The sequence below is a fragment of the Drosophila albomicans genome, chromosome 3 (genome assembly GCF_009650485.2).
Source record: "Drosophila albomicans strain 15112-1751.03 chromosome 3, ASM965048v2, whole genome shotgun sequence".
NCBI classification, from domain to species: Eukaryota; Metazoa; Arthropoda; class Insecta; order Diptera; family Drosophilidae; genus Drosophila; species Drosophila albomicans.
The window spans coordinates 12,080,650-12,097,503 of record NC_047629.2 but is presented as its reverse complement, the minus strand read 5'-3'; the positions used below and the strand labels follow the sequence as shown (position 1 = coordinate 12,097,503).

Sequence of the window (16,854 nt, the reverse complement as noted above, 5' to 3'; positions counted from 1 at the left end):
AAGGCAATTTGAAATATTTTTAAAGCGCCAAAACTTGTAAGTTTAATAAACAATCCGATAAATATACCAAAATATTCGCAAAGAAACGGCCACACTTTCAGAATCTTTGTGGCGCCATTGAAGATGTCACTTCATCAGCCGTCCCTTTCTTGCACACAGCCGCTCATGTCACGATGTGGCGGGAGGTTCAGATTGATATAAAAAGAAATTAAGTATAATTATGTTTACCGATGAAAAGAAAAATACAAGATACGTATTATAAATCAACAACATGCATGATACTGCCCAATTTGCCTACGTGCATTGTACATATTATTTATTTTAATAATAATATATTAGTAATATTATTTAATTTTTTTTAGTATAGTGTTGCTAAGTTTATACAAAAATTTACTAAATCATTTTCATAGCCGTTATCATTTAAATTTTATTTAAATTTTGGCTTTCGAACGTAACACCAGTTTAAAAACACCAAAAACAAAATGAAAAGACGAGGAAAACACGATCTGTAAAACACGAAACGAGACATTAAACAACAAGTGGACTGGGAGAATTTTTATTAATTTTATTTAAATATACATAAATAATGTGAAAATTATGCTTAGAGTAAATAGTTAATAACAGTAGCCTTTGCGCGGCAGTTAGAATAGTTAATCTACTCAACTTAAGTAGGACGACTTAAACCTCACAATATAAAGCTTTTTTGTTATTGGAATCTAGATGCAAATTTGTTTTGTTTACTTTAGTGTTGTTTTAGTATTCAAATAAGCTTAAATGCTTTTGCGTATTCTTTGTTATTTCATTTATGACATTTGGTTATGTATTGATCTACATTTGCTTGATACTTCAGCATCTGATCAGTTCTTTGGCTCGCATTTTCTATTAAGTTAGAAGTAATTAATAAAACGATTTTATACATATGTAGGTACTTGTGGGTTATGTTTGCGATCAATTAGTGCTATTAATAGATGAATTTGGTGTTTTAAATAGAAAAACAATAAATTACAAATCTTTAGAAAATAACTTAATATGGTATTAAGCCATTTCAATGATTCTAGATTTTAAGTTTAGTTTTTATTCTAAGCTAAGCTAGTATACAAAAGCTACTTAAATTTATTTAATATACCGAGCTAATTGTCTATATGAATGTTTAAATGGCTAACTTTCTCGCATTTCGCACTTTTGAAAGTATTTTTATGTTTCATAATAATTAGCTAAGTGTTACTTACAAACTTGGGCATTAAAAATAAGCTTGTAACACATATTTGACACGCAGTTATACTCATGGATGTCGTCTTCTCTTTATTTCTCACATACACATATATATATATACAATTCACCTAGCATAAGCAATAATTAGGTTGTTTCCCCAATTAAAATCAAGTATTACGTTAAGAGATACTTATTAAATTGTTTGTTTTGCTACAATTTGTTATTAAGAGCCCTTCTCGTGAAAATAACATAAGTGAAATTTTTGTCGATTTTGTATTATACAATTGTAGAATTGTTCACCCAACGTTCTTATATCAATAATTTCGAAATTATAATATTTGAGTATCGCATCAACAACTTTGATGTCCTCTTGTAAAATTCGATTACGTTATTACCGAGAAGGGCTAGCTATATTTTGGTCTACGTTGTTTTGTAAGTTTCTTAAGGCCTTTACTGAATTTACACGTAGAAATATCATTGTACGTATCGCACCCTGTCAGATTTAATAGTTTATATAAAGCATAATGCATGCCCCCTTAAACAATTTCGAGTAGCTTTGTATGAGTTGAATAAACAGAGTCAAATAAATTTTTGTTTTAAAATTAAGAGCAAAATGATTTTTGAGTGTAGTAATAAAAAAAAAAGATCATCATTATATGTAGGAGTATTAATAGTGAATAATAATTAATTATTTATATTAAAAATGCAACCAACGTTAAACAGGCGATTCAGTATAAGGCCAATTAGCAATAGGATGAGATTCAGATAGATTCTGGAGCCCTTGCCGCACAACTTGATGCTGCTTTCCTGCGTGATGGCAAAAGAGGATGATTAAGGAAGGACAAAAAGATAGTGAAAGTAGATTCGCTTACATTTATATGGCGATTAATGCAGCTCGCAGGACGAACTCGATGGAATTCGTGAACATTTTTATAGCACGATGACTCATTAGTCTCGTATGGATAATTCATCGTTTGGGGATTCACAGTGAGAACCAATGAGACATCTCGAGGACAGAGCTGATCGATGACCAACAGCACTAGATTACTGTTAGGTATTGGCAAGACTACAAATGGCCGCTCGCATGCGTGCGCTGTCATATTGTAGACAACGTTATCCTTTTCATTGTATAATGTGTATAAGTTGCGTTGCATGTCACACGCTTTGAGGCGAGTGCGATGCAATGTTAAATACTTTAACCAACCGTTCTTCGAGTTGATGTTCTCTTCGGCTGGGTCTTGTTTTGTTTCTGGGAGACTTAAATTCAAAAACGAGTTATCAAAATTGGCTATAACACCGGGCGCCAATTGCAATAGTTGAACAATATACCACAGCGCCGAATGCAGCAGCCATTTGCTCATACGCAACAGATTGAAAAGCGGCTAAAAAAAGTCGGATTACATTAATTACATGATTACATGAATAACTTGTTCTACACTTACCGAAAGTACCATATTTGATGCATTGTTGTCATTGGGTTTTGGCAACTCAAAACATACTGCCTGATAGTCATAGACAATAACACGTTTGTAAACCTTTTCCTCTACCAAGCGCTTCATAATAGCTCCATTGATTTCGCCAAAGAATCGTCCAGTTTCATGTTTTTGTGTTGACATGACTATAAAGCCATTGTTATCCAATATGTAACAATCCTTATCATCTATGGAACAGGCCTAGTATATAAATGAATGGGCATTAATAACGATCGAATAAAATTAAATGCATTAAATAATACATTGCCGGTTATATTGTGGAAGAGCTTGTAAAAGGCAGAGTATTGAAATTGGAAACCGACGACTGCAACTGGAGCCGATTTGGAACTCTCATTATAAAATATGGCATTGCTGGCAGTTACAATAATTTCCGAGCCACTCTCTGCAAACGTATAAAAGTAATGTCAGTTCAACTTTTGATAAAACAGGATAAACGTACCGGCGGCATCGAAAGGCACAGAGTAGACAAAACTCTCTTGATGAACAAAATATTGATCGACAGCTCGTTTGTACCAAATCTCATCGATTGCTCGTTTATGTTGCTGACTGAAGCTCTCACTAAAATAGAAAAAAATATATAGTGAAATGCCAGGCAGGGAAGTATTTGTAGTTAAATAGTTCTTACCCAGCACCTGGCTGCTCTGCTGCATTCGTGTGGATCTCATGCCAACGTGTTAGACCACTTTGTGTGGCCAAAAAAACGACGTTAATGCCAAATCGCTGTTTGAATTCGTGTCTGTTGGAATAGAATGCAGTATTTTAGAATATATTACGATATTCATTGGTATAACAATTACATATATTTGTAAACACATACATATGTATTTCATTACATTAAGCGAATAGTATAAGAAAGTTGTTTTTTTTTTTTTTGACGAGTATTCATTTTGTTTACCTTGGCAGCAAACCCATTAATACGGCTATTGGGCTTGATGCGCTAACGCTAGATAGATATTTTGTATTGTATTTTTGTTGTTGATTTAGACGTTATGAAAGGCATTATGTTATGTGGTTTAAGATTGGAGTAGTCAAGGATTGCAGTATTCATTTGTGGGTGCAAAAGTTATTATCAAAATAGACGAAACAACAATAATACACGAAAAATTCGGAATAATATGCAAATAAAAGTGAGAAAAAGAAAGGCGACACACACAAATTATAAAGTATATCAATATATAATATAACATATATATAGTATGTGCTGCCTGGTGCTGCATGTTAAGAATCGAGTGCACGCTCTCATGACGTTGACTGTAACATATATACATGGTACGATGACTGTACGATGTGTAGGCTCAGTCACGTCTAGCTCTGCGACTCGCAACTGTATTATATCAGAGTCAGAGTGCAATGATGTCACTTTGATGTGCCCACTTACCTCTTTTCATCATAATTGGATTTGTCGAAGAATCCCTTCGTGACACGGGCATCAAAGACAAGAGATTGCATTAGTTGGCGATCACCTGGAATTCGAAAGAAGTTGTTGTAAATGATATTGTAATTGGTGCTTAGCGGATTTAGGCTACCGGCATTGTAAAACAATTGGAATTGCAATGAAGATTTACCACTAAACAAAACAATAATATTTACAATAGTTTATTCTCATGCAGTACATTTGTGCAATTACCGCAGCTAACTGGTGACATACAACAAACACACTATGAAAAACAATCAGAATCGCCGATTATTGCTCAGGCATCAACCAATTAGTTTTTTTTTATTTTCAGTGGAATGGTATGAGTGCAAAGTGCAAAGTGCTTGGCTCAAAGATATATATTTTTGGGTGCTACCATTATTAAGTGCACATTATATTCGTGTTGAGGGTTTGAGAGAGAGAGTGAGAGTGAGAGAGAGTGTTGCGACTTGGCTTTGTTATGGTTTTTCGTTACTCACAATAGTATCTTTCTTTTTCATTGATTGATGAATATCGGCCAGTTGATGAGTTGTTAGCTGTGAATTTGCACGATTATTGAAATTGGTTTCTTTTTTTTTGAAGATTTGCATTTTTATGTTCTTTTTAGCAAAATTTGCATTTATGTAAATCGAGCAGAAACAAAACGTTAAAACACAATATGCAGAGCTGAAATAGCTGGAGATCGGCATCGGCATGAAAACGGAAACTCTGCTTATCGCCAAGCGGTTTCAATGTCTCTAACTACTGCTTCAGATACTGCTGAAGTTCTCACGATACTTACAGTATATGGCCGCGGCATGTTCCGGGGGCATTGCGCTTCGACTCGATGGCCAGTGCCAACCAGGCTCAGACATACGATCCACAAAATAAAGTAGCTCTGTTTCGGGTGTTCGGAATGTCTTGTTGGTTTGCTTGCAATAAAGCCTGAAATCATTTTCATTTACTACGATTTACTAATTACAGATTCATTCACTCCTACCAATCGGGATGGATTTTCCATCGCTTGCCATCAAAGAAGCTGCGTATTGTTTTGCCACCCGAAATGTGAGTGCGGTGGATATCTTGTTCGATTGGTGGTTCCACTCGATTCACTCCATACTTCTCTGGATATGTGATTACCAGTGTAAATGGCGTATTTTTAATGGCAGTCCAGTAATATTGCCGCTTGACACGAATCACTCTTTTCTATGGTTTTGGGAGTCGTAGAATAATTATACACAAAATGCTAACAAATCACACTTACCATTTCATCGAAATGATTCTTGACTAACATCCATTTGCTTCCAGTCGACTGATTGATTATCGAATCGCGTATCTTATTTGTATAAGAAATTAATATTAAAATCATTTTAAGGAATATATATTGCTTATTAGAGAGTCTACCGTCATTAGCACTGGGTTAAAGTCTCTGGCGATTCTATCATCGTCCAGCAGCTCGACTTCAATCATGTCTACACTATTGTAAGCGGGTTTTAAGATATATCCTTGGAACTATTGAAAATCGAAAGAAGAAAGACGTGTTTAAAGCTTTTTCGAATTATATTTTGAAATATTGTGCAATACTTACAATAGGACGAAAATCTGGATGGAATAGTACATAACCATTATTGGTTACTATAAACGCATAGCCATTGACGCCAAGCTGTGAAAAAGGGTTTTGTTCATAAGTATATATGATTTCTTTTTAGATCAAATCAATAACTTACCATATAGGGCGACAGCAACTTCTTGATTTCAGTTATTGGTACATCGGTTCCAGCCACGCCCAAAATGTTTGCGATTCTTGTCTGTTCGTAAGCAAACATTTGTTCATAAGTTTATTAAAATGATTTTGATAGATTTGGGGTAGAGTAATCAGAACAATTCACAAGTTTGATATTTATATGCTTGTTTTTTTTTTAGCGCAAATAGAAATACAATAGTACAGATATTTTATGTTTGCATGTTACGAGTACTGAATACTGAAAATGAAATTATATTTTCAAGTTGAAATGGCATTGCTAGTACAAAAGAAAACTTTGATTTTGCTTACATTTAATGACATTAAAGAAATTGAAAAGTAAACCAGAAATTTATAAATGCATTTACGAATACGAGTATGTTTAAGCATTTGTTTTTACTACGCAAGAACTTACAATACAGTTAAATTAGCTGACAGTTGTTTTTTTTTTTTTTTTTTGTAATTTGAAACATAAAATAATTATATTAAGCAACTTTTTATTTTTGAATTTTGCATCTTTTTTATTGGCAGTTAAAAGTATATAAGTATAATTACATAGTCTGCCAAATAAAGTACTAATATCGTATGAGAGAGCGTTGTGAGAGTGGAAATCGAAGTAGCGCAATGTAAACCGAAGGACACAAAAATAATGTTCATTTAGTTGAAAAAATTTCACAAGCTTAAAATGAAACTTTAATCTTAAATGCAAAATCAGTTCAAGTGTAAAATTAGCTAACTAAAAAATATATAGTATGTAAATTGTCAGTGTACTTTTGTGTTGAGTTAGGATTTGTATCATGGAATTTCGTGTGAGTGTAGTTGTATTTTCTTCTTCTTTTTTTTTATCACAGTTTTTATACCCTTCTCACAGAGATTGTTGTTTCGGTGGAGAGCTTGTTAGGTGTAGGGACGAGAACGAAGGGTGCATAATATTATATATATATATGCTATATTGCGTAGTATTATGGAAATCGTTCAGCCGAGTGTTGCCAGTAGTATTAAGGACAGATATGTACACATGATTCCATATAAATCGCTTTTTAAATTTGGTTGAAGTCAAGAGTCGTTAGTTGAAGCGTACAGGATTAATGAATGTTATACAAATATTTTTTAGCATCAAGTGAAGATATCGAAAGATATCTCTCAAGAGAAACAAAAACCCAAAATCGCACGAAAGCCATCTTATAAATACAAGTTAATTTGAATGCTGGTTAATGAAGTGGCGAAAAGAATAAAGTTAGGAAGTGCAAAATTTGAAAATTTCGTGGTGACATTGTTTTTTTTTTTTTTAGAATAAAACTCATGCAGCACAGTTCAAATCAAACTAAAGAGAAACAGAAGAAAAATATAACGTAATAATAATAGATTATAAATCAGTTGATTTTAATTTCTTGATTGTTGCAGTTGTTGTTGCTTAAATTTATAAACAATTTACTCACAACTATGGTATTTTGCTTGGCAGCCGGATTTATATCGGTCGTTAGATTAATGAGCTGTGAATTTGTATTGGTATAGTTTTTAATAAATAAATGTCTATAATCCCAAGCAACTTAAGTGCGCTACATCTCGGGGCTTAGCAGCAAGCAACTAAGGTTTGGGCAATAAAGTGTATAGTATTAAGCTAATATTGGAGCAATGTCTATTAATTTGTTTGCCGTCCTTAAGGCAGATCTTACGAAGGGTATAAAAACTTAATTGTTTATACCTAATTTTGTGTGTTTTCTGGATGTTTTGTATTTATATTTATGTACATAAATATATTTAAATAATGATTTTTTTTTGGGTCTGTAGTTCTTATTATTAGTAATGTGCTTTGCAGCTTAAGCATGAGTTCCCGATGATGATTGTTTCACAAAAGAATTAATTAGGATACCGATCCTAACATTAATCGATTATAGTTTTCGTGTTTTAATCATGTTCCAGTGTGTGTATCAATTTTACATAAATACTTGTATTGTTGAAGACTCTTTACCACGCGTATCAGCTAAATAATTTTGTATTATTATTATTATTACGAGTACGGTTTGTTTTGTTACGTAAAACAACAAATGTCAAACTGAACTACACATAATGCTTTATAATAATGCTTTGTAAATTCTAGATATACTTTTACTTGTAAATATATATGTAACGAGTAACGAGGTATATATGAATATAGAAAGAAAATTGTATATGCTAGATATATATTATTATGTAGTATAATTATGTAGTAGTAGTAGTAGTAGTATATTGGTAAATACTTTACAACTCGAATTGGATTATTGAATTTGTAAGTTTGTAAGGTTTGTAAGTTGATTTTAGAATAATTGGATTTTTCCTAGTATATGTAGAATACGTGGTCAACTATAATGTCAAAAAATTAGCTAATAAAATATCATGATCCTAGATCATGTTAGCTATATATGTATATAAATATATATATATGTAGTTATATACGAGTAGTAAGTTACATAATTAAGTATATCGATTAAATATGGAATAAGTATGTATGTAATGTAGCGCAAAGTATAACAAATTGTTTACTTTAGTCTTATACACATATATATCAATGTAAATATACATCAAAAGTATATTCGATAAATCAATATTGCGATTAATTGGCGTATACAAAACGTTTTGCTTAACAGCATGTACGAGTATGTTTAAGTACTTTTACGTTTACTTTAAATTTAATTAATTAATTTTGTAGCTTTGTTAGAATTTGGCATTATAGTTTGTACCTCACGTGTTTGCAATTCCCAGAGTGCTTCATTTATTAAAACTTCTTCGGTGATATTCTGTAGTATAGTTGTGTATAGTAGTAGTAGTTTGATAGTAGTAGTAGTAGTAGTAGTAATTGTTGTGTGTTATATATATATAACGCATAAAATATTAATATAGTTGTATTAAATAGTGAGAGTATTTATATAGATGAATAGAAATTTATCTGGATAATGGTTTTTGTTTTTGTTCTTGTTGTTGTTGTTGTTCATTTTAATAATTTAATAATTGCTTAATTGATCGTTTGATGATGAGAGAGCGTAAATGAATGCATCGTCGTCTGCCGTGCGACTTCGCATAGTAATTTATAATATTTTCGCTAAGAATTTAGAGTGCTAACTTTTTGTTTTTGGTATTGGTATTGGTTTTAAAATTGTTTCGTGCCCGGGCACTTGGGATTTTATGAACCTAACTTACCGCATTCTCACGTCGATCGTAAATTGGCATTGACACGGTTGTCATGAATTGATAAACATCCGAGTCAACTGGTTGGTCCCATGTCTGTATAATATCAAATAGATTAGTATTCCAAGTTAATACGTGTTCTTAAAATCACATTCGATCATTCTGACTGACCTCCTTTGTCCGTTGATACGCTCGCTGACGCATTTGGCTGGGTTCCAGCATCGCGTCCTGAACTCGTCTGTATTCAAGGACATCCTCCTTTTGTTCCTCGCATTGTTTGAGTTCCCACAAATGATCGGACAGCTTGGTATCCTAGATGGTGGCATTATTGTGGATTGTAGAGTGTTTTGTGGGTATTGTAAATGGTTCCGGATTGTTTTTGTTTTTTGTATTGATTCAGGTACCCACCTCAAGGTCCGCATAAACTTGCGTCCATATAACCGGATGATCGTGCCTACCCAATACCAGAGGTCTAGCCATTACCGGTATATAGTTTAAGACCATTTCACGCACCTCTGCAGTATCACTGAGGTGCACATAATAGCCCTGATTCTCGCATGCCATCCACCGTATATCATCCCAATTTGCCACCTCTTTACCAATTAAATAGGTGAACACGCGCACCGGCCTATAAAGCGGATCACGCCAATTGTAAAACCGGAAAACTTCTTCATTAGTTTCCGGAGCTCCATCGCCAACAATCATTATGGCCTGGTTGCAAAGTGCTCCGCGCGAATTAAGTCTTGCAGTTTCGAATATTTCAAATGCATAAGTAAGTGCGGCGGTATAATTGGCAATCGATTGGGGTTTAATCGTTTCAATCTTTTCTTTTAGTTCACGGATGTTGCCCAGATTTGCCTGAATGAATTTCGAAGTTGGGTGTCAAAATGGGTTGTTTCTAACGTATGTTAAGCTGCATATACTTATATATACTATTTATATTTGAAATATATTTATGTTTATAAAACCAATTTATGCAATTATATGTATGCAGTAGTATATATAAATATATGAATGTGTATGTGTGAAAGTACCAGCTATCCCTAGAGTATTAAATTAAATTTTTGTCAACCATAAAGTGTATAATTTTTACAGATAGATAACAACTAGATTTCAGTGACTATTAGATCTAGATCTTTTTGTATTAGCGCGTCGTTAAAATATATTTTTAAATTCGACACATAACGCGCATTATATTGAATTAAGTTCTTGGTCTAATTTATACACAAAAATTAATTGTATAAATTCTTGAATTGAATAAAGTAATTGTATAGATTATTAATTTAATTGAAAAAAAGCAAATAGTACCAATTGTATAGGCAAAAACAAATTGCTTTGTAAAAGTGACAACTTTATGGTATATTTGGCACACTAGAAGTATTTTTACGGTATATTTTGTACATTTTCTCAAAAAGGATAGCGGGTATCTTACACATAGTTGCAGCTTTTTAAAATGTTTTTTTTTTTTGTTTTTTCGGTAAATTAATTAAAATTAAAATATTTTTAGAATATTAAAACAAAAGTATATACTTGAATTAGCTGATCTTCGAAACAGTGGACAAGCGGGGTGACTTTATTATCAAAGGTCAAGATGTTCACAAAGTCATTTGTACCCAACGTGTCGAGTATTGTATTGACAACATGCTTTGCGATATCTAGCCTCTGTCCCAACATTGAGCCAGATTTATCCAATAGGATAATAATATCCTTTGGGCTTGTCGCCGCCTCCATGTACCAAGAGCGAAATCGGCAATCATATAGATCGACCGGAACATCCTTCTTCCATTTCGATGCTGGGAATTGACGCATAAAGCCTGTTGAACTGCCAAAAAATTGCCACGACAAACTGGGATCGTTTTTATAATTATCACGAAAGATTTGATCCAAATTCTCCGACCATTGAATCGCTTTTATAACATCCGATGCTGAATGTTTTTATGGGATTGTTGTTGTATGCGTGTACATTATCGGCCATTTGTTTTTTTTTTGTTGGAAGCAACGGAAAAAGTTTTCAGAGAATGTTTGTTATAATTAGTTCTCATTTCTTTAGATCCCTTAGAAACTAAACCTAGAAAAATTTTGTACGCATACATTTTAAAATTGCATAAAAACGGTGCACAGGTGCAATACAGTGCGTATGCTTATTTTTTCTACTTAGGCAATATGGTGAGCGTGTTAGTCAAGTGTTAATGTGGCTTAGTTGGGAGTTGTACGGTATTTGGCAAAGCATTTTGTATATAAACATCATTCACAGTATAGCAGATATCCAGGAATAATTTATAAGTCAGAACAGTTTCATATTTTCAGTATACGCAATATACTCTCGAAGACACTAATTGTTGTTACGAAAACATAAACCCAGAAACTCTATGCAAAATGAGAAATTATAATATAATCCTCACGCGAATAAACCCTTTAAAATATTGAGATTTCTTATTATCGAAGCGAAGACTTTAGAGAGACTACTCCACATTACCGAATGGTGAAAATTACAAAATCAGCGACATAAGTTCATCGCCTATTAATCATTCTATAACTAATATTGAATATTGCGAGTGAGTAAGCTATAACAACATAGAATCTTCTCTGGTAACGTTGTGTATGCGTGTGTAAGCTCTTGTACAAAACATAGATTAGTAATAGCATTAATGAGTAGAGTATAAGTAGGATTGTTAAAAAATGCTATCTCAAACCTCGATCAAACACATTCACAGGCACGTGCACTGAACTGACGCTGAAGTTGACCGACGTGTTATGAAATTCTGGTCTTGGCTCCAAAACCAACACCTTGGGCGGCACATAGATGAGTGGTTCACCAATCTGGTCATCCATATCCGGTGGAGTTGTTGGAGGTGGTGGCGTCGGTTCGCCGGGCTCCGCCATCTCTTTGGCATTGTAGTATGAGAACATTTTGTCCGCCAAATCGTTTTGATGTGACAAGGCGGTGTTTTCTGCCGTATCCATAATTCGCTAGGGTAACAAAAATATACATATTTGTTAAATGATCAATTAACATATTTAAGACATTCGGACTTACTCGCACTGCGCTGACTTTAAGATCCATCATCATTTCTACTTCTTTGGCCATTGATTCGACAATTGCGCCTCCCTGTCGTGGAACTACTTTTGCTCCTTCTTGTTTAAAGTTCTGCAAATATATAATATGTATAAGAGTTAGACAGCTTGCTAGAGCGCGGAAATTTAAGAGATTATTATAATATAATTTAACGTGAAGTAGTTATACATTAATGTCTTGATTTGCAAATGATGTTGCAACAGACATGCATTCTTCTCCTTATTAAATGCACATTTTCTCTCTCCTATATATAAAACCAAATCGTAGAGTACCAGGTCTATAAGTATAAAATTATTGGGATCAATTCTTATCAGCCTAAATGTTATTTGATTGTTTTCTATAATATCTATAAATCATATTCGATATTCGACCAGTCAAAACACAAACTATATCTAATTTCTTCATCATACTAAAGAAGTCAAATTCTCATTTCAATAAAGGAACTGCAAAATGCTTGACGAGGCATATGGTAATAAAACTTTATCAGAAAAATGCATCCAACATTTCTGAAACAATGATTTTAATGTAAAATATTCTAGTGACCATTAACTTCTTTCAAAAAAAAACAATATTCAGGACGAGTCATGAAATGATTAAAAAACTCCAGCAGACAGTCCTAATCAGGACATATTCAAATCACTTGGCAGGAAGCTGTTACCCCAAGTAGTATGGATGATTTCGTCATACTGCTGTGAAGATAATTAGCTTACATGTTGTTTAAATCATTATTGACTATATAAAGCAGAACTTTCCTACATACTACATAAACTTTAACTTTTGGAATATTAAATAAACTACATTAAAATAGGTAGGACTTTTTCCCACAATTTTTTATACCCGTAGATATTATATGTATTCCCATATGGAAGAAGTGTGCCTTTAGAAAAAGTATGCAAAAGGGAGAAGGATACATCTCCGACCCTATGAAGTACAGATGTACATGATGTTATGATGTCATGATGTCATGATATCATTGTCAGCAGCCGAAATGACACCACTTGTTCTAGTTATACAGTACATACCGTCATTGTTATTTCACAAAATTTGGTTGGACTGTATAAAAATCGTTGAACTTATTTAAGAATTCAATTTATATGGCAAAAAAATGTTGCAGGTGTTATGGTTGACTATTTGGTATATTTAATATTCTACTTTGAATTTAATAGAATATTGATATACCAAATATAGGGTTATTTTCCTTTTTTCGGGTACACGTCGACATCGTGACGGGTGCTGGCTCCCAACAATGCCAAAGTTATTAACTTCACTTACAAACGTCAAGAGCAATCAGTGGTAATGTGAAAAATCAATAAATAACTCACTTCTAGTAATTCCTTGCGTCTGGTGATGAAATCGCCCAGGGAAAATAGTTCCAATCCTAGTCTGTCCGCCCATGAGTGCACTCTGTAAGATGATTAGAAGAAAATCAGAATAAATAAAATCAAGCTGGGATGTACTCACAGATTGTAATTAATAGTTTCGCCAGCAACTAGATTGACGTCAGGTGCCCAACATATGAACACCAATAGAACACTAAGGCAGAGGCGACTCCGGGCCCAAGTTAGTCTCGCCATAATGCAGCACTTGAAGTGTTAATTTGAGCCGCAACATAAATCTTATCCGGCCTGATTAAATTGTTGTCCGATTTTCTATATTGTCATACACATAGACATTCCATCAATTTATCAAGTTTAAGGCTTTGGCCCTAAGTTCACGATTAGATAACAATCATATTTTGAATTTCCAGCTATTTGTTAAACGTATAACATTTTCTCCTTTTTCTGTTTAAATATTATATTGTAGCGATTGCGTTACACTTTTCGTTTTGTGCGTGAAAAATTCAGGACGACTGCAAAAAACTTTTCTATGTATACTGCCGTTAGCTTTGACGTTTGGCTGACGTTTCTGTGTCATGGATGACAAATGCGTTTACTGTTAAAAAGTGCGAGCGGGATACATACTGTGAGCACGAATTTGACGTTTGCTACACTCTTTCCGCATTGCTCTGCGTTTGCGTTGACATTTGCCGCATCTGCGCTATGCATTTATTTACATTCTACGAAGCCCTACAGGTGTTTGTTTACATGCGCGTGCAGCTGCGCATTGAAAGCGTTCTCATTTCCCATATGTTCAAGCTTCTGTCAGCTGAGCACTTGTTGCATACATGCAGCCATTGAACACATACATTTATGAGAAGGGGCGCAACTTTTCCCCTATAAAGCTCCCAAGAGTAAGCAACAGATTTATACTAAAGTTTAAGTTTCCTACGAAAGCTTAAAAAAAGTTAATTTCAATTAAAAATCTGTAATGTGTCCGTTACTGAAATGGAATTATTTGATATTATAAAAAAGGTTAGTGTCTATTGGTCTATTGGTAATTTTGCTACTCTATACATACATTTTGCCACCTGCATGAAGTGAGTGACATCAACAAAAAATGTGGTGCATGCTTTCGGGACGCACAATTCGTTTTCAATGCAGCTGCTTAATTTAAGTATGACGACAAAAAACCTAAGAATTTGGATTTAGTCTATAAAATTCTCCAGATAATCAAATCATTCGAGATTCTCTCTTCAACTAATCCGAGGTCCGAGGGTTCAAATTTTGCGCGACTTGATATAATCCTCTTTGACGACAAAAACTTAAGAACTTGGACTTAGTCTATAAAATTCTCCAGCCAATCAAATCTTTTATAATTTTAATCGAGCTATCAGCTATCAATGACGAGATCCTCTCTTCAACTAATCCGAGGTCCAAGAGTTCAAATTTTGCGCGACTTGATATAATCCTCTTTGACGACAAAAACTTAAGAACTTGGACTTAGTCTATAAAATTCTCCAGCCAATCAAATCTTTTATAATTTTAATCGAGCTATCAGCTATCAATGACGAGATCCTCTCTTCAACTAATCCGAGGTCCAAGAGTTCAAATTTTGCGCGACTTGATGATAAGTATTTCGCTAGTAGTATTCGATAATAATGTAAAACTGAATATAATAAATTAACGCTAATTAAAATACATATAATAAAAATGAACACGCAATTTGCAGATTTGTTTGTTGATTTTTGTCTATAAATAGACATTCGCTGTTGCCGTGCAAAATCAAGTTGCTTATAGTTTTCCAGTGAATTTAAAAATATTTGAAATCTTAAACTCATGATACCTCTCGATAATTTTTATAGTCAATTACATAACAATGACATACAAAATAGTAGTATCCATTGACTTACTTGTAGTTCTATGTTGTTGCCAGCTTATTTGTTATATATATATTTAAAATTTGTACTGCCGCGTACTCTAAACATCAACATAAAGTTGAGCCTTCCATATATTGATGTGAGTAAGAGAGGGACAGCTTATAAAGTTGATTCGCAATGTGTGGCCGCATTTTAACTAAAATTTTAGTATTTTTCTTAGTGAAAAAAATTTGATTTCGATAGCATGATTACAGTCGCAAATTATGCCGCTTTAAAATTATTTTAAATAATGCCGTTCGGCTGGTTTGCAACTCATATCTTGTAATAATTTGTACCTTATTATTGTAGGGAAACATCTCTCCGTACACTCTGAGAGTTTTAGCAAAATTCAAAAAGAAACTTGCCTACTTAGTAAAACAAGAACAAACTAAACTTATTTGATAAAATTAAATTAATTTCTTTCATAGTGACTTAAATTCTCTGAAAGTATTAAACGCAAGGAAGATCGTTATCTTCCTAAGTGGCCATACCTTAGCAAATTTAATGGTTGCCTCATTAGGATCTGTTTATTTTTGTTTGTTATTAATTCAATATACTAAGTGGGGCTAATTGTTATTTTATTTATTTTCGATTTGTTTACAATATGAATGCGAAGTGGCTGCATCTTTTGCCGTTAGTGTTGTATAGTTCCTTGTTAACACAGCTGAGAAGTATCGATAATTTATATCGATAATTTATACCGCGTGAGCTGGCGCAGCCATTTATCGAACGATAAGAGCCATTACCATCCAACATAATTTTTATGCTTGGAAATTTGTATATTACTCGGTATTCAGGTTCGTGTTTCCAACAAATAGCTTAAAAATTAATGTTTGTATGGTATTTTATTGCAGTTTGGTATTTATTATAGTGTTGTATTTGATTACTTATTGATTGAACTGTCTGGCAACTCTCCAAATCATGTGGCGGGACAAGTAGGAAATACTGATTCAATTCAAAACAATGAGCAAATACATATACTCGTACCAATAAATAAACGTGTAAAAAATAAATCAAAATTCCATTAGTTAATTAAATAATAAAAATAGTACTGTACTGAATACAGGGTTCTTGTTCCCATATTTTGCAAACCACGAAAATTTTACTCTGTCTGAGCTCTTTTGGGGTCAAGGGGCATATGGACAACATAACAATATGCTGATAATTGTAACTGTAATATGAATTAATAAGTCTTGACACACACGGGAATATATACCACATACGGGAATATTAAACTTAAGTAAATCGGAATAAAAATAATAAATATATTGTTTTATAATTAATTATAATCACAATTTATAATATCTAATAGAGACAATTCTTCATACTTTGCTCTCATTAAAATGGAAAAATTTAGTTTATAAGATCGTGTAGTAAAACACCTTCGATCAAAACATTCTTGTTCAATTTGTTTGCTAACTGTATGTACGTAAATCAATAAAATAATGAGTACTGTCAAAGATCGTATGCGACTAACGTAAGAAACTTAAATTTTTTGTCCACATTTAAAAAATGATTATGAATATATTTGTTCCGAGG

At 33.2% G+C, this 16,854-nt stretch overlaps 1 protein-coding gene across 9 annotated transcripts; it reads right to left on the bottom strand.

Moving 5' to 3' along the window:
- Nucleotides 1-550: 550 nt before the first annotated feature.
- LOC117569131 (voltage-dependent calcium channel subunit alpha-2/delta-3) lies at nucleotides 551-15,324 on the bottom strand. Of its 9 annotated transcripts, XM_052004332.1 has the most exons (25): nucleotides 15,310-15,324; nucleotides 13,542-13,729; nucleotides 13,403-13,484; nucleotides 12,042-12,152; nucleotides 11,698-11,974; nucleotides 10,535-10,929; nucleotides 9,413-9,862; nucleotides 9,176-9,316; nucleotides 9,017-9,100; nucleotides 8,560-8,616; nucleotides 5,826-5,906; nucleotides 5,687-5,761; nucleotides 5,503-5,610; nucleotides 5,363-5,434; nucleotides 5,099-5,304; nucleotides 4,901-5,043; nucleotides 4,599-4,655; nucleotides 4,084-4,168; nucleotides 3,601-3,648; nucleotides 3,331-3,441; nucleotides 3,145-3,263; nucleotides 2,948-3,087; nucleotides 2,655-2,885; nucleotides 2,085-2,594; nucleotides 551-2,019 (listed from the first exon to the last, which is right to left on the bottom strand). In XM_052004332.1, the coding sequence occupies exons 2-25, from the start codon at nucleotides 13,652-13,654 to the stop codon at nucleotides 1,897-1,899; spliced, it is 3,819 nt and encodes a 1,272-aa protein (XP_051860292.1). In that variant the 5' UTR covers nucleotides 13,655-13,729; nucleotides 15,310-15,324; the 3' UTR covers nucleotides 551-1,896. The 9 variants fall into 9 exon arrangements, with proteins under 9 accessions (XP_051860292.1, XP_034106044.1, XP_034106045.1 ...); XM_034250153.2 differs by lacking the exon at nucleotides 15,310-15,324 and having other exon boundaries at nucleotides 13,542-14,355; XM_034250154.2 differs by lacking the exons at nucleotides 8,560-8,616; nucleotides 15,310-15,324 and adding an exon at nucleotides 7,279-7,332 and having other exon boundaries at nucleotides 13,542-14,355.
- Nucleotides 15,325-16,854: the final 1,530 nt, after the last annotated feature.